Source organism: Pseudopodoces humilis, chromosome 2 (genome assembly GCF_049639895.1).
Source record: "Pseudopodoces humilis isolate 2021_Gansu_Grassland_sample_001 chromosome 2, ASM4963989v1, whole genome shotgun sequence".
NCBI lineage: Eukaryota > Metazoa > Chordata > Aves > Passeriformes > Paridae > Pseudopodoces > Pseudopodoces humilis.
This window is the reverse complement of record NC_142201.1, coordinates 5,223,502-5,241,819: the sequence shown is the minus strand read 5'-3', so window position 1 is coordinate 5,241,819 and position 18,318 is coordinate 5,223,502. Positions and strand designations below refer to the sequence as shown.

Sequence of the window (18,318 nt, the reverse complement as noted above, 5' to 3'; positions counted from 1 at the left end):
TATAAAGACCCTGGTAGGAGGGAAAAATTTTAGGTTATAGTTTGTAGTAGTGGCTACAGAACAGCACTGAGCACCTCAAAGCTTACACACTCTCACAGCTCTTGTAGCATGCTGAAATTTGTATCTGGTGGCTGCCAATTTTGAAAGAGTAGATCATGTGTCTTAAAAAGTTGTCTGGAATGGTAGTATGGAGGGGAGAAGCATGGGAGAAGCTAACAGCTCTGAAAAGAGTCCTATTTTTACTTCAGTGTATGCTGTGTGTATATTAAATAAAGGAAGTATTATAAGGAAACAGTAAGAAAATTCATGCCAAAGTACTTGGTGTAATGATATTAACACATGTTTGGCACAGGTTCTGGATCACCAGCAGTATTAACAACACATTCCAAGTGTCCTCAGTGAGGATGGAAACAGCCTAGCATTGCACTTCAAAAAGGACCATTGTTCATTGTATTAAAAGATCTTTAGGCAAGATCAAAAAGAAACACAAATCCAAAGATATCAAATCAATGTCAGTATTTCAGGAAGTTTCTATGAGTGAAAAGAGGGCAATTTGTTTTACATTTTAAAAATATTTTCTTTACATTATAATCTATTTATTAAACATAAAGGATCTTAGAAGCCTCGCTGTGATCTCACCACCTGACCACTTCCTTCCTGTTCTACACGGTGAGATGTCTCTTTCTGTTCATACTCCAAAAGAGACTTTGGCTTTCACACAAGGCTGTGAAGAATTCAACAATCCAATAGTATAAATAAAGGCTAAAAAGCAACAAAACCCAGACAAGATTTCTCTGCTATATTTTGCTAATTAAGAACTATGCTTTGTTAATTTTAAGTCAGGTATCACAGCTCAGTACAACACCCTGCAAATCCTGCCAATCATTCTAGACGTTTCATGGCCACGCTGTTTACTGAAGATGACAGCTCAAACCATCATTTCCAGCTTTTTATCCCACTAAATCCTCACTGACTTTGCCCTACCACTCTGAAAGCTTTGCTAAATTCAAGCCTATGCTGGTTATGTTCAAAATTGCTGAAACACTCCGGAAAGGAAGGAAGAGAAGAGAAGAAATCTTTTCTCACAGGTGGAAGCCTGATATGACATATTAGTGACAACAGCTGCTGGAGCCTCTTGCTCCCTGGATAGTCCTAGGGAATATTAGAAAGCACTAGAGCTAAAAAAGCCCTGGAATTCAAGGTAAATCATGAAACTTATGAGGCAAAGTTCAGGGATGATACATGGAACCATGGCAGGGCAACATGGGAAAGCCTGTCCTGCTTTGGTTGACTTGGCAATCAAGGAGAGGCTTCTTCTGTCAGTGCACACAGCCTCTGAACCAGCAGCAGCAGCTGGCTGGGATTTTTAGCTTTTCCTGGATACAGACAACCAGTCCTCAAGGCACATTCTCCTTTGGATGGCATAATGCAAGAAACACACTGAAAGGCAGCAAAAAGAGAGAGAAAAACCCAACTCCCTCAACACCTCAAGCTGCAGTGAAACATCACTGGAGGCCCAGCTGGCTCCAGACAGACCAGAAATGTTGTGTAACATCAGAACAGTGTTTTCATCCTAAAATGTGAAAATGATGAGCATACTCAGTGAGGAAGCAGAAAGGATTCTAATGCACATCCTTACCATACACAAGGTTAGAATTCTGTTGCTTCAACTCCTGGACAATATCCACCACCATTGCAAGAAATGATGTGTCTCTTGTATACCCTTTCAGGAAAAAAAAAACAACAAAACACCTTTGAAGTCCAATTTCATGAACATTTTTTCTGGTTTTAGTTTTGGATAGGAATGCTACACACTTCTCATTCTTTGGATAAATGCATTTTTAGAACAAAGGTATTTCAGTAGTTGACTCGGGAATAATAGGTTGGAATACAAATTGAGACAGTGCTTGCACAACTACAAGTATAACCTTAAAAATCCATTTACTAAGAATGTTGTCTATTAAAGGCTCATATAACTTCAAAATGCTTGAACATATATAAACAAAAGTCAATCTAGAAGGAAAAAAACATTCCTTTTAATAAAAGCAGTATTTTGATCAGTATTATCTTTCATGCAGTAAATGGGAATTTTTTTAAATTCCATATACTTTTCTCATACTTTGTCTTGAAGCAATTTTTTATTTATAGTGCTCTTGCTGATAGAATCCAAAACATTAATGCAATAGAGATTTAACCTTGATAATTTTAGAGTAATTTCCAAAATACCAATAAAGTTCCTATTTTTCAGGCTTAGTAGTAACATAAACTGGAAATGAGTTTTACTGTATTTCAAGGCCCCAATCACAATGCTAGCTAGCATCATATTCCTCTTTCATCATTAGTTCTTAAATTTTATAGATGTTCCTTAATTTATATATTTATGTATTAACTTTAGTTACAACATTTATGAATTGTCAATTTGACTTTAATTTATTGCAGTTAATTTCTTGGGGATGGTGCTGTGCAGGGCCAGGAGCTGGACTCGATACTTGTGGGTCCCTTCCAACTCAGCATATTTTGTGATTCTGTGATTTAATACTATTATTTTTAGCAAGGTAGCATCTTTCAATGTCCTTGGAAATGTACACTCTAGTAAAATATTTTAAAGTACATTTAAAAAGTAGATTTTGGAGATTTCTTTTAAACTTGAAAAATTGATCAGTTCTTGGGTGCTGCAATGAAACAGAAAAGATTTTTTGCCAAAATGCTGGATTTTATCCATGAAATGCTGATAATCACTCAAAAGATCCAAGCAAAGATTCTTTTTTTAAATGACCTGTGATGGCAGACTCGCTGGAAAATAATACTGGGTTTGATTAACATCATGGACAGAGGTATTTAAAACAGTTACAGTGAACTGTAATTTATCTCTTACCTCAACTGTCTTACTGTAAATGAAACAAATACAAGAAGATCTGCAAATAACTAACAGTCACAAAAAGTCCACGGAGTGTTACTTTGTATAACTGGCCTAAAGATAATAATTTTAATCTCAGCTGAGATCCCTACAGTCATCAGACAATTAACAGTCAAATCCCACCTGCTGATAAATTGCTTTTCAGTGTTTAAATAATCATATCCAGGTTGTTTGAGGTACAAAGTAGTTGTGCACTATAGGGAATTTCTGTTTGAAGAAAAAAATCTGACTTTTGGCCCTGAATGAAAAAAAAATAATTGTATTTTAAGTTCAGCCGCAGTGCAGCTGAAGACAAACACAAAAAGTGTTATTAGAAGTTCAGAAATTACTGCTCTTTCTAACCATGCCTTCTTTTTGTTCATACTGAAAATGGCTACAGCAAATCAGATTTTAAAATAAACTTTAACAACACACAAAAATCCTATTTTAAAATAATTTTATTAATAAATATTCCCTTTTTCTCCAAAATTCCTTTTTGCTGAAGATTTCTATTTTCCTTCTTCAAGGAATCTTTTAAAATCTCTTACATCCATTTTGCCAGTGATAGGAAAGGAGTAGAGGTCTTTTCCAAGAGTTGGAAGAGAAATAAAAAAGGAACATTTCAGCTAAAAGAATACTCAAATATCATTTACAAATTTTCCAAACTAACATCTCCTGAATATGACAGTGTGCTTTTCCTGGAAATGTCCTCTGAGTTCCTTCAGGAAAGAAAGGGTGTTTATCTATTTCTCAATAACAAAGAACCCATTTCTGCCAAAATTAATTCCTTAACCTTAGTTCAATCTATTTGCTATTCAGTCTCCTTTATTTTGGAGCTATTCTGTGAAAAAACCTTGACAATAACTCTTTGGACATGCCACACCCTTTAAGCCAGAAGGACAACTTTGGAGTTATAATCCATGCACTTAAAGTTTCCAGTTGTCCCTGTGTATAAAAAGCTTTCCTATATGTAGAAGTCATGAAATCAATCAAATCTGGTGATGTATTTCTGCTTACCTTCAGAAAGTCCCTGTTCAGTGCTGTAAGAAATTGATACTGTTATCCAAACCAGATGCACACCTCTTACTGAGGTGAAATCTGATCAGTAACCTACTTTTGAGAAGCAGGAATTGGGTGAGAAGAAATTTTTAATAAAAACTTCTTGTAGAATCTCTCCTTTCTATGCAGTATTCTACAAGAAGTTCTCTTTGCCTGTATTTATCAACACTTAGTATACAATGCAAACACAGGAAAACACTGCAGAACTGCATTCACTCAGATGACCTACAGAGTAACAGCCAAAAAAATCAAGATACGTGACAGTCAAAACCAAAACCCAACTCTACTCATACTTTACTCACTGTCCAAAGCACTAAGCCTGAAAGACCAAGTAAAAAAATCAAGGACATACACCAGTTTATCAAATCATTCTGCAGTACCACAGAGTTCTAGTACTGCAGACTCAGGAGAAATCATTAAACTCATGTCTTCCTAATAAATTAAAAAAAAATACTCTGACATTCCTCATGTATTGTTCCAGTAAAGGCACTCCCAAAATATTAAGTGTGCCTGTACATGACTGGCCTGTACAAGTCTGTAAATTGTACAAGGGGATCAATTTACCTGCCCAGTTACAACCTCCTGGCTGTTCCAAATTAAACAGCACGAGACAGTTCAGACTATAATATACAGGTGACATTTTAATTGCTTGGTTTGCAACAAGGAGGGATATGTTTTACATTTCCTTAGCCCTATTTTTATCTCCTGGGTACTCCAGGGAACAAGCTCTTCTTACCTGTGAGCACATAATCGTACCGGTTGACCATGTTCAGCTTAAGTCCTTCGTAAAGTTCATGAAGCTCATCTGAATTCAACACCTGACCCTTCCAGTGGGCATAGCCTGCAAAGCAAATAGCAGGTCATTTTTCAAGGGATGGATTTTCTGTTTCAGATCACACAGATGATACATGTGGAGGGACCATGCCAAGTATCAGCACCAGGAAGCATTTTCACCTCCTCTCCTGTGAAATGCTGCTGTTGAATGAAAGCTGCTGTCAGCAGAACAGTTTATGTGCTCAACTTGAGCACACACAGGCTCCTGCAAGATTTCCCATGGAGCTTTTGCAACTACCCCTTTCCTGTGTGGAGGAGGAAAAACATATGCTTTAGACTTTACTGGAGGAGGGTGTTGGTATAATCTATTTTTGTTATTTTATACTATTAACAAAAAAGGAAACATTGACAGTTAGATGACAATATTAAAAGGTTTATAGATTTGTCTGGGCACAGGCCTGTACCAATCAGACACAGCATCCACTGGGACCTGCATGTCACAGAGTGACCACAGCAGAACATTGCCATGGATGCTCTTTAAACATCTAGTGTCACCTGACAGACTTTCTTCCAAAAATAGCACAGCTTCAGTGCTGAGGATCCTGGAGGAGGAAATGAGTAGCAGAAAGACACTACAAACAGATAAATAATATCCATATACTCATCCTTGAATGATCTTTAAGAATTGCAAGCAAATACGCTCAGCTGAGAGAAGCAGATGGAAAGTGGAAGTTACTTGGGATAAACTCAACTGCTTTAAGCAAATAGAGGACCAAGGTCCATAGCAGTCATTTCCAAGGGAAAAAAATAAATGTATCTCCCTTAACAGAACCTAAACATTTGCTGAAAAATGTAAATGCACTTTGCACGTTGTCATCAAAGCCTGCCCATCTAGGTGGCACCAATCACTCCTTTGTATGTAGGAATGGGACTTCCTCCAGGACATTAAATGAGGCATCCACAATTCAACTCTTTCAATCTCCATAAATTCAGAGTTTGTTAAAAAGCTTATATTTTTATTAACTGGAATTAGGAAACATGAAAGGTTAAGTGAGGTATCTTCTCCCATACCTCCCTTGTGTAAAGACAATGGTATTTCATTTAACTTCTGCTCTTGCAGTTACAAAATTCTGTGATGAAAACTGTTGGCTTTGATTATCACTCTAAACTGACTTATTAGAGTGACTGCCAAAAGGTGCCTAAAGCCTGGGATAAGCACATTTTTCAGTTTTCCTTCTTATGAATGAAAATACACCCACGAAATGGTGAGCAGATGGATCATTTTGCTCTCCTCAGCTCACAAAGGCCAAGCCTCTAAAACACGACTGGCTGCCAGCTGGCTGGGGGCCTGACTCACATCAGCCACCACGACTCCCTCCCAGGAAAATGCTTTTCACAAAGTCCCTGGGAAGAAGGGGACAAAGTAAGGGATTTCTGTAGTTTCACTGTAACACCCACCCACCTTGGCACAGGCCCAGCCCCAAGTGTATGAAGAACCCCTGAGTGCACGTAAATCCAGTATCTGGTTTATTTAACAAATATTTGTTTTGTCACATCTGCAGCATCACAGAGGAATAATCTGCTCTCTCCTCTCCCCCAGTCTCTGTAGCACTGAAAAGCCAGTAAAGAAACACAACAGAGTCCTTCCATTGTGGCCACCAAGGAAATTGGGTGCACATTTTTACCTTGAATCAAGGCAAAAAATGCTGACATTTATCTTACACATGGCCATAAAAATAACTATGATAGATGGCCCAGGCAAACCCAGATACTTTCAGGAGCCATTCCTACACAGACCCTGTAAATTCTCTACTTAACCAGAAGTTCACCTTCCCAAGTCAAGCTGTCTTAAATGGTCAGTGCACAGGGTTCATGTTACACTGGTCCTCCAATGAGGGAGAGAAATAAATACAAAGTCAACTTTAGGCAGCAGCCCAGCTTATCTCTGGAGCTGGTGTCGCCCACATGGGGCAGGGACATTGTCTGAACTCTGCAGCAATGACTTCCACATGTAACTTGAGGATTAATTACCTGGTAATGTGTAATACAACCTCAAGTCTGACTCCAAGACAGCCAGAGTTAAAGCCCTAGGGGAAACTCTCATGGAAGCCCCAGCTACTGAGACACTAAAAAAAGGGGAATGCCTTCACTGGAGCTGCAGAGAACTGTGATGTCACTAGGAATTGAATTATGTACACGTAATAATCAAACCAAATCAAAACTGGCAGCTAGATGGGAACCCCCCTATGACCTTTCCCTAGGGTAATTCCATGTAAAATGACAAACAAGAGGCAAATCCCATGACCCTGCATTTATCCTGCTTTCCTGGCAGAATATAACACCAAAATGCAGAAAGACAGAAGAAAAAGCCAATTATCCATGTTCAAAAAGGGTTTCACAAACTGGAGGATGGGGTCCCAGGAACAGGAACTGTCTTGAAAGGGGAAAAGCAGAAAAGGAAGAAAGCTGAGTATTCCTTTTGGGTACAAAACCACCAAATAACTCCCCTCAGTGCTGGTCTGAGAGAGCAGAGAGAACCCTGCAAATCATGACACAGCTCTTCAAAACTCTACTTGGCTCAAACTGCATTAGTCTCCCACATTTGTAATAATTTAAAACAAACAGATGAACATAAACACTTAAACAACCTTATACCCCTTCTGCCTATCTGTGTTATGATCTTTTATTGCAATTACTTGTTGTCTATTTGCTTTTAGCAGATAAGGCAATGATAAATAAGTAAAATACAATGCCTCATCTCACTAAAATGATGAACATATTCAGTCTCCAAAGAAATGTCTTGGTTCAATCGTATGAAAAATAAACAAAAATTTTAAAAAATAAATAAAAATTAAATAAAATAATAAATTAAATAATATAAAATAATATATAACTAATATAGAAATATTATGTAATATTCTATAATATATTATATATAATATTATGTAATAACATATAACTGTGTATATAATAATAAATATATAAATAGTAAATAAATAATATAATATAATGTAATATAAATAAATTTAAATTAAATTAAATTTTAAAAAACCCACAAGAGAGGCAGTTAATACTTCACCCAAGATGAACTTACATACTTGCCTTCCTCTGCTTCTTTTTTCCCACCCGCTCTGGAATTTGTTTACAATCCTCTTAATTACTTTCAAAAACAAGGATGAAAGGAAATGAAAGTACCAGGAATATCAGAAAGAAGAAAAAAACCCAACTGACCAACACAGCAAAACAAAAACAAACTACCATTTTAGTATAGCAAAGCATGTAAGATTCTTGTTTTCCAACCCAGAACATTCTGTTCCTGGGTTTGAGTTCCTCCTTGTGTTGCTCTCTACAGAACTATTCCAAGCGGCTCCAGGAACATGGAAAAATGGAAGAAAGTTGTAGTGTTTAAAGCTCATGATGGACAGGCAATCTAGGCCCAGCTGTGTCACAAAATTCACATTGCAAACTCCGGCAGACAACCTGGTCTGAACACATGATTCATCTGTAGCTACCAGGAAGCCTTCAACAAAGCCAGAAATTAAGTACCAAATCCCCACTGGATTTTTTTACAGCTGGCCACAGTGTGGGAGTAAAATGCTACCAGTGTCAGGCACAAGTGGAGATCTTTTCTTTTTGCCCTGCACACACAGGGGTGAATGAATCACCTGGGTGGGCGGACTGTGCAGAATCACATCAGGACATAACTGTAATTTCTCATGTGTTAGACCTACCAGCCAACCCAACCACCTACTACACACCCCCTAAGTGGAAGTCAAACGTGCTCAAGAATAAAAGGAAAAGTAACAGAAAAAACCCCAGGCTGTTTGTTCCAGAGCTGTTTCAAAGGTAGGATCTGGATGGCAGAGTAAGCACATTATTGTTTAAAATTAACCTACCAATGAGAAACAAAACTGGAAATCACTGAAGAATTAAAAAGGCACTCCCACAAAAATCAATTATACAATTAAAAATAAATCTAGATTTTTATTTTTGCCCATCATATGAGGAGATGCTTCTGCAAAAAATATATTAAAGTACATTAATACAGGACAAAGAGCACAGTCTTAATAGGCTGCATGACAGCTTCTTTCATTTGTATGAGAAGCATGATGCCACTCAAGTGTGAGTCACTCTAATCACTGAAGTTCCTCACGAAGCAATGACAAACTATTCTTCCAGGGGCACTGATTCAAAGCACATTTTCCAAATTTCAGGATTATCAGAAACTAAAGAAAGCTGAATTTTCTGAGCAGGAGTCAGCAGAAGGAGGCCTGTGGTATCTTACTCATTTGTAGACAGAGCAAAAAAAGAGCAATAATGATTCACCAAAGTCTGTTAGTCATAAATTCTCTCTGCATTTTATTTGCTGCTAATTCCAAATTTAAAAACAGGGAAAGAAGGAAAGAAAGTATACCATATCCAAAACTCCACACATTCTTCCACCTCTGCTCCTCTAGCATTCTTTCAGAAATTAAAGTTCACAACTAGATTTTGAAGGAGGAGTTTGTCCTCCAGCTTTAATGATGATGACAGAAATGGTTCTTGCAAAATTTTGTTTTTACAGGAAAATCAAGTTAACTTCACTCACAATGCCTGTGTACTGCAGGACAGTGCCAGACATGAGCTCTGCTTCCCAAAACCATGAGGTTGTGTGGCAAATGTTGGGATTTTTAACAGATTTAGTGAAAAATAAAAAAAAATTTAAAAAAAATATATATACAGAAAAAAGTCAAAAAATGAAAAAATGTGAATCCTAGACATCAGGAGTAGTTCCAGTATTTTAAAGACTTGTGATATTTGAGATATTTTTGGGTTTGGGATGCTCATTTTGGTCTTCCTGTGGGAGGAGGAATCACTAATTTACTGTTCCTTCCAGAGGTTGTCTGCCAAACCCTGAATGGAACACTGATAATCCTTCCTTGGCTGTGATACTATTAAAAACAAATTTAAAATCTTCTCTCTTTTAAGAACCTGGTCACCCTACTGATAATGCAATTTTCCCACCTTCAGACACATTCAGTTTATGGTCAATAAAACTTCTATTAAGCTCTTTCGTGCCCTATAAAGCTGATTTGATCTTGAAACAGAAAGCCAACAAACCACACTTGCTCATGCATTTCAAGTACCAAATAATTTGACATGAAAAAATTGCTTAATTTCTGGAAGATTACAACAGTTTTATCCCACTACTGAAACTAAACAACAGAAAATCCCAAACTGCAAAACTAAATACATTCTTTAAGTAAACAGAAGTCAAACCTAAGCATCTTTGAAAAGTATAAGAGAACCTTTGTACTGTGCCAAAGGGTACAAGCAAAATAAGCAGATTTTTGCCTAAGCTAGGAAAGGCCTCATTCCCTTGTTTAATTATTACCTTTTTTGTGCCCTTCCTCAATAAGCAGAGACAGCTTTCAAGCCACCTTTGAAACACTAATTTTCTATTTCCAAGGTGACACTAAATTCCCTCCATGATAGGCATCTTACAACCTTTTGAAGGCTGCATGAAGTTCAACAGAGTCTGATCTCTGTTCCAAAAGTTAGTAGTTTATTAATAGATGTGTATCTGTAGAGGTATTTAGAGAAGTACCTCAACTTTTGCCTTCTTTTTCCTTTGTCACAAACAACTTTTGCTCTTTTCCAAGATGTTAAAGCCAGAATTTGCTCCCACATTATTTTCTGAAGACACTTAGAGATTTTCTCTATCTAGAGTAGCTCTCCCCTCAAACAGCCTGACACCACCAAGACAGCAGGTGTGTCTCCAGTGATCCAAAAATAGCAAGTTGCTTGGAGCTTCTTCATGGGTGAAAGGTATTGCTAAAATAAACATAAATTTCAGCTTTCTTTTAAAAAATAGCACTGTATTAGGAAGTCTGAATGTATTAGGTGAGTGCATTCCATTCAGGCTTAGAGCTTAAATAAAAATACACCCGAAATGTATCAACACCCTTCTTTCCACCAAAATGAGATTTTTGGATACTTGATAGTACCTGGATGGGCACATAGCAAGGAAATACTGCATCTACTTTCAGTATTTTTCTGATATTTGGGTTAGTAATTTGACTATGACTCTCACAGAGCCATAATTCACAGAAAGCCATTTTGAAGATTCCCTTATTTGCATGCCTGGCTGTGTAAATGGCTGTATTTGTGTTACTTCACTATCTGACTTAATTAGGTTACTCCCTAACAAAAGAAACTCACACTCTGAAGAGCAGAAGGGGACATTAGCACCATCATATCAATGCCCCACTCCCATATTCAGACTTCTGTGAGACTTGAAACAAAACGTGAAAATTACATTTCCATCCTATATCATGAAAATGTGAGTGAAAACATAAGACAAACGTCCTCTCCACTACCATGGGATGAGGTGAGCCCCATGCTGAGCAAGTTCAGTGACTGTGGAGTAGTATCTGTAAAATTTTACCTGTGTGGTTTGAAAACTGGACAGAGTTCACCGTATCAACTTCAAATCCCAAAACCTGTAATAGAACACAGCAATAGGAAAAGTTCTTTTACTAACACAGCTTCATTAATACATTACCCATACCACAAAACACGAGGAAGAACTCCTGGCTTTCCAATGCATACTTAAGAATCTTGGGAGCTGAGTCAACAAACATGCAAAATAAACAGCACAGTGCTCTACTACAGCAACAAACAGGGAACAAAAGTGCCTCTGGCAACAGCACCAGAAAAACAGCTCGGGATCCTCAGGCTGGAGTTCAGCTGGGGATAAGGGCAGAGGGGCTGGTCCAGCAGCAAGCACTGAAACCTTGAAGAAAGCCTTGGCTGGCCTTTCTTGGCAAGAAAAGAAGTACAAGGTACTAAATTAAAGCACAATATGGAGAAATGATGCTGTTTGCATACCAGAAGACCACTTTTTCTTAAAGGAGGACAGAAGGATCTTAAAAGGGATTGACATTACAAGCCATACTCAGATGTCACAATCAGTTCCTTTACAACTAATAGAGAATAGAAAGAAGTCATGAAGAATTAATCTGGTATATGACTGGGCAATAACGGGGAGAAACAAACACAGAATAAAAAAGCCTAAAGCATGTTCTGAAAGCCACCTGCTACACTGCATTACCAGCAATCCAAATACTGAAATACCCAATAATTTCCTAGTGCAATCAACAAATATTCTTGTTGCCCAAAAATATATAAATATGAAAATAACAGCATCCAATCAGGAGAAAATTAATGAGAATTTGTAACCTGACAATACCTGTTTAATACAGACAGGCACTGCTAGTCAAGCCATTTTTAGACATTTTTATGTGTCATGCAAGGAATTCTAATGCAAAAGTGACATTAACAGTCTGACGCCAAGTCTTTGTTTCCACATCCAGCTTGCTCTGAGTAAGAAATCTCCTCAAAAGAAGTGCTGCTATGTATGGCTCAGTGAGTCATAGTGGGAGATAACAGGAATGATGCACCACTGTATATGATCCTCTTTCAGGCAATTTGCTGGGAGGGGGGAGCAGGTGAACAAAGCTTTTCCAGTCACGTTTTCCAGCGAGACTCACGCCTCTCCCCTTTTTGTCGTGAAGGCAACTCCTCTGCACAGATTAAAACCCTTTTTGGTGTCTGGTGCCAGACATCAGGCTTTCCCTGTGCCTGTACTTTCCCTGTGATAAGCCCTTTATTCCGATACCTGGCTACAAAATGAAGCTACGTGCTGTGACAGGTCGTTCCTTCTGCCTGTAGGTGCTACTCTTCTGTTGTGTCACAGCTCACGTCCATGCAGATCTCCATAGAATAAATCTAATTTCAATATTTAATAAAGCATTCTGCTCCTTCCTCACCAAATTGCAAAGTAATTTCGGATTAATGGTACACAGAATGGTGGGTTACCTCAACCTGACCAGGTTCAAATTAAGCTCAGCACCTATGCTCCCCCCAGGTTCTTGTTTCACCTTGGTGGATTTTATTTTAAAGGCACAGGAACTGAATGGTTGAGAACATGACAACACTGTTATGACCTTATCCTTGATGTCTGAACATGCTCTATAAGGAAATAAATGGGAATATGGCCTCTAACCAGACTGTCATCCCATAATCAATTACCTTCCTGTAATGAACAGACCTAAGTTGCTAGTTCCTTAAAGTATCTTGGCAATAACTGTGAATTAATCTATTTCTCTGCAATATTCAGATCATGTCTCTCCAAGTGCTCAACCCCTGAGACTACAGCACACACTTACTGTGATTTACTGACTAATCAGGTTTACACTCAGTGCTTTAGGGAAGGAGAGCAGGCACAGTGCTGCAGAAAGGGCAGCTCTACAACACTGGTCAGCACTGGCCCAGGCGATGGCCACCAAAATGAGCAGTCCTTATTTTGTGTTTTCCCCAGCACTAGTCATCATTTGATTTCTCAACCAAGTTTTCCACAGGATTAGGGATTTTTGGTTTGTTTTGGCCAGTTCGTCTACTTCAACCAAAAGATGGAAAAGTACAAGGGAGGCCACCTCTCTTGGAGGTAGACAGGTGCCAGGTTAGCTCGGCTGTACACTTGGTAAAACATAAATAAAATGGTTTGGAGAGTGGATGAAAAGCCACAGCTCAAATTCTGCAAGGGACCTTGATATTCTCACTTTTCTCATCGGTCCAAAACAGGCTAAAAAAAAACCCTTTAAAGGTCTCCATAAAAATCACTTACTGGTGTTAGTCTATTCTGTCACAGCTTCCAATTTCCTCCAAAGTTCTGTTTTGAATAAACATATAAGACTGAAATCTAATACACCTAATTTTGAAACCTGATTCAACCCTCAAAATAACTCCGTTACTCCAAAGCATTTCCTTTTATGAAGGTGCTTACTAAGGCCTAGGCTTAGCATTAGTAATAGAATAATCAAAAATAATATTGAAGCCATGTTAAACCAAGTTGTGTTTGTTTTCAAGACAAACTGCATTGAAAAGTCCTATAGAGTTTAGTCACCAGAAGACAACCTGAAAACAGGATTGAGGTGATAAAAGCAGCTTTTCACAGCAATCACCTCTTTTAGGACAAGAGAAAAGAACTGTGTCTTTATTTTGGTTTGCATAATTCATTTTAACAACCTGATCGTTCCTAGTGGATAAGGAAGTGTTGTTTTCTTCCTCCAAACAACAATTAAAAAACAGTGTTAGTGACTGTCATGCTTCACACCTAAAGGACATTAGAGACAGTTTCTGATGCACTGAATGATGGATATTTTCCTTGCTTACAAAGGGAATTTTGTTCAAAAGATGTCTTGTTAAACCTTTTTAATATATAATCATATCTTCAATTCTGTGGGCAAAGCTAACTAAAAGTATTGTTTTTGAGGGTTTTTATTCTACTTAATTAAAATTTTCTACTCCAACCAGAGGTTAAATAAATACTAAGTGAAAGTTAACTAATTAGAAATACATTATTTTTGTATGTACAGACCTAGAAAACTGAGATCAAAGCAAATTAATTGAATGACACTAATCATATTAAGAAGAGTCAATCTTTCATATTTGCACACACAAGTATCAACTATGACCTGAAAATACGTATTTCGTAGGATATAACAATTCTCCTACTGCAATAAACAAGTAAGAATAGATTTTTTCTTCAGAAAACTAACAGAAAGTAAACGTTCAAAACAGGACTAAACTCAACATAGAAAATTTCTTGCTTCTATACACACATGTGCTCCTTGTACCGCTGTGTAACTAAACTGAAGCACTCATCTCATTTGGATTTTGCCTGTGGCAGAACAAGTCATATTTGATCAACATCAGGATTGAGCTTACAAAGAAATGAACTTTTAATGTTTAATTTCTGCTTTTCTACACCAGCTTTAGTTCATACCTGTGCTACCTCCCCTGCTCCTTACAGCAAGGATCCTGTGGTGATATTGCTGCCTCTGGTTTGAGACGTGTAGGGGACATCAGACACTGTGCAAGTGTCCAAGGGCTCCAGCTGCCAGGGACACGCATCCCCTACACTGCCACCATCCCCTGACCTGCAGGGTCTGCTCTCACTCCTACAGGCCCTCCAAGAGAGAACAATTCCAAGTTTCCACACTCTCCTGTCACCCTGTGTAAGTGTCATTTGCTCACAGATCTGGAAACCTTGAGTGAATCTAAACCCAGCGCAAGGGTGGGTAAGGATGGCAAGCACTCTTCCAAGGAAAAAATCACTGAGTCCATCCTAAATCTCTCAGCCTGCAGTCTAAGCACATGTCAAATGTTGCTCTTCTTAAGACCCAAACCATAGTTACCTGGATCACATCATACAGTGATACTTGCAACTGAAATCTTAAAGGAAGATGAGAAAATTCAACATATTTTTCAAGTATCTTCAAATAAAAGAGACAGAACTCTTACTCTTCTAAAATTAAATCACAAAACATTAAAACTGGAGGAGTTCTGTGCTTGGAAGGCATGGCTGGCAGATCTGAGTGACACATTTCAGAAAAATATTTGCAAGACTAAATCCAAGTACACACACCAGAGCAGAACACATTAGAAGAAACAATCAGCATGTAGCACGTTATGCATGACATCAAATTCAGCAGAGCACTTCATCACAGGTAGCTGAAGGAAATGAACAAATGTCATCCAGTTCTTCCCCCGAGTGCTTTCCCAGCCTTGCAAAGAGAAAGTGGGACCAGGGCAGGGACATGGTCTAGAGATCTATCCAAATGCACCTCTTCAAAACAGCAAATACTCAAGGGAAAAATCAAAACACAGGAAAGGAAGAGATTTCAAAATTCATGGACAACCTCTAAAGTTGCTGGGTTTTTTGGAAAATGAGGTAGAAGAGGACAGACAGCCTTGTTTTCCTAAAAGCACGGAAGTCACTTAAACTTATATCCAGCTATTATGCCCTAAATAAAAAGCCAAGAAATTAAAATTGCCAGGATTAAATGGCACAAGAAATACCAGTTGTTTCACTAGTAGAGCAAGTCTAAAGGCCCAGACAGACAGAAAATGTTTTGAATTGGATTCCCTACTTCATCTGGGTTCTGAATTTGTTCACGTGAAAATTCCCAGGCTGGGGGATCAGAAAATTCCTTCAGAGTTCAGCCAATTCTCTCCCATTCTCTACACCAATCAGGATTTCCCACACCTGAGTCTACTTCTGGGGCAGGGGTCTCGTTGGCTCCTCTGGATATCTCAGCCCTCACTCTAGAGAAGTTGCAGACCATATAGAGGAAGCTCAACAGCTGAACTACCAGGAAAGTGACCAGGAATGTGGTATCCTTAACACTCAGGGGAAACTGGATATTCTCAAAGAGGGACATAACAGATTCAAAGGAGACGAAGGAAAGAAAAGGCTGAAAAGCCTCATCCCCTGGTCTTCCTCTAACAAACTGTGTGCAATTACCAATAAATCCCAAAATGTGCTACTGGGACTGGGAGGCAGGGTCGAGCGAAGAAACCATAAACCAAACATACCTGACAGAAACTTCAGTAGTTCTATAAACTTCCTATAAATCATTATCACCGAGCCCAGCACAATAACCATTCTAATCCGTGCCCCTCTACTGTGAAAGAGGGCAAAGACAGGTATTAAAACCTCAAGAACTTTTAGGGACCAGGTCCACATGAAGGCCTCCACCCCAAGAGACATTATGTATCCAAACAACATGGCTACTGACTGCTTTATCCCGATACAGAATAAATACAACCAACACTCAGTACAGGTTTTTCCACTTTCTCTTGCCCCACGTTGGGCGCCAAAAAAAACTGTATTTGTCTTAGTTTAGGGCAAATTAGGAAGGAAAACTCCAAATGGGGATTTCCCCAGGGAAATGCCCCTCCCCACTAACTGGTCCGGGAAAAGAAAAAATTCCTTAGAGAGAAGTGGAAAAAGCTGTTTATTTAACAGAAATTGAGTAATATTAAATAATAAAACCTCTTGCTGTTCGATGGGATGGCAAGTCTAGGAAGAAAAGTCCTTTTCATGTGGTGTAGCTCGGCTCGCTCAGGTTCTTATCAGTCCCTCCGTCGCTGGAAAGTGCCGAGGCCCAGGCCCCGGTGGGCCACAGGCGTGAGCTCCCGGGGTTTGGCTGGGTGTTCAGTCCAGAGCAGGCTTGCACAGATCCAAGAAAATTGGGAAAAAAACAAACAAAGGTCCAGGGAACTCCTCTGCCTCAGCTAGCTAAAACTAACTAAAAGCCAGAGAGAAGCTCTGTCCCGCTGTCTGTCCGTGCTGCAGACACCACAGTCCAGGAGCGAGATGTGGGGGAGCGATGTTTTTCCTTAACACAAACTGCGCGCTTCTTCTTCCCCCTCTCTTGCTCTCAAAGCCAGTCTTAAAGGTGCAGAACTTAATATATAACATAAACCAGACGATTGGGGATACCAGTATCATAAAGTCACCCCAGGACAGTTACATAAACAGCTGGATCGTTATGGTTCACCTCTAATCATGCAACCCTTTGGACTTTGCCACTGTGCTGTGTTAATTACAGCTTTGTTTAAAATTTACAGTCTCTTCTCATTCTTTTCTGAAAACATTTCAACCACATAAACACTAAAATGTGTTACTTCATCACCACAACAAACTATTGCCTAAGATTGTTAGAAATTAAATATTCAAACATATATCCCAGAGGAGAGTCTCAGTTGTTATGTAAAGGGGAGGATGAAAAACAAGAAGAAAACTATTTCACAATATGGGAAATTGTGAGTGCAGCAACAGAGAAACGAGCAAGAAGATTTTGAAGCAAATGCAACATCTTGAATTCAGTTTCAATGATTGCCAACCTTTATATTTGTGTAATCTACATTATGTACCAATGGAGTACATTGGAGACAAATAAAGGCACTCATTTTTACCTCCTAATCCTATTTGGTATCTGATTATTAACACCACTTGAGTTAGAAAACTGTTAACTTCAAAGATTAGCTCTGCCTCCGAGTAAATATTAATATAATTTCTCATTTAATAATTTTATTTACTCTGAGAAATGTGAAGAGCTGTTACTGAACTGCTTCTGTTTAAATCTGTAATGCAGCTTTACTATGTTCTGCTGGGGAAAAAGGTGTATTTCCAGAAGTGTCACACACTTTGTAGTACTCAAGAAATTCTCCTTTCTTTGTTGTTTGTATGTAGTTTGGGAATGAAAAAAGTTTGGTTTTTTTTTTAAGAGAGAAATATCTTACATCTCCTAAGTGTGTGAGAGAAACTCACTTGAATTACAGAAACACCTGAACTGAACTAAGTTTTAGTGGTTTCCAGGATACTAAACATTAGAAAAAACAAAAAAAAATTCCCAATTTCCAATGCATTATATGCACATATTCAGAGAAAGGGGGCTTAGAGGGGGCTGAGATGCTCTGGGAATTGCTGTCATTGGAGGTTTTCAAGATCCAAGGAGGATAAACCCCTGAGTAGACTGGGCTGAACTTAGCGCTGCCCAAACTTTGAGCCAGAGGCTCCTCATGTCCCTTCCAGCCTGGGTCACTCCAACATCCAGTGACACAATTACCTACAAAAAGCTCAGTTTTATCCATTGTGGAACTCCATGTGTAAAATCACACAAAATACCACAACCCCAACCTGAAGTTCTGGCTCTAAGGGTAAAGCCCAGGAGTATTCTATGTTTACTCTATTAACT

General features: G+C 38.6%; 1 protein-coding gene across 3 annotated transcripts in view; it reads right to left on the bottom strand.

The window, feature by feature from the left end:
• The window catches only part of PDXK (pyridoxal kinase), a 47,433-nt gene that overhangs the window by 16,016 nt on the left and 13,099 nt on the right, over positions 1-18,318 (bottom strand). For 2 of the 3 annotated variants that reach the window (XR_001331721.2, XM_005526518.3), the window contains exons 2-4: positions 11,157-11,211; positions 4,692-4,796; positions 1,640-1,723 (exon numbers count right to left, since the gene is read on the bottom strand). Coding sequence is in view for 2 of the 3 variants with exons in the window: in XM_005526518.3 (XP_005526575.1) it covers positions 1,640-1,723; positions 4,692-4,796; positions 11,157-11,211 (244 nt within the window). In the remaining variant the exon portion in view is untranslated. The remainder of the gene's footprint in view (positions 1-1,639; positions 1,724-4,691; positions 4,797-11,156; positions 11,212-18,318) is intronic. The other variant, XM_088068994.1, reaches the window with a different exon arrangement.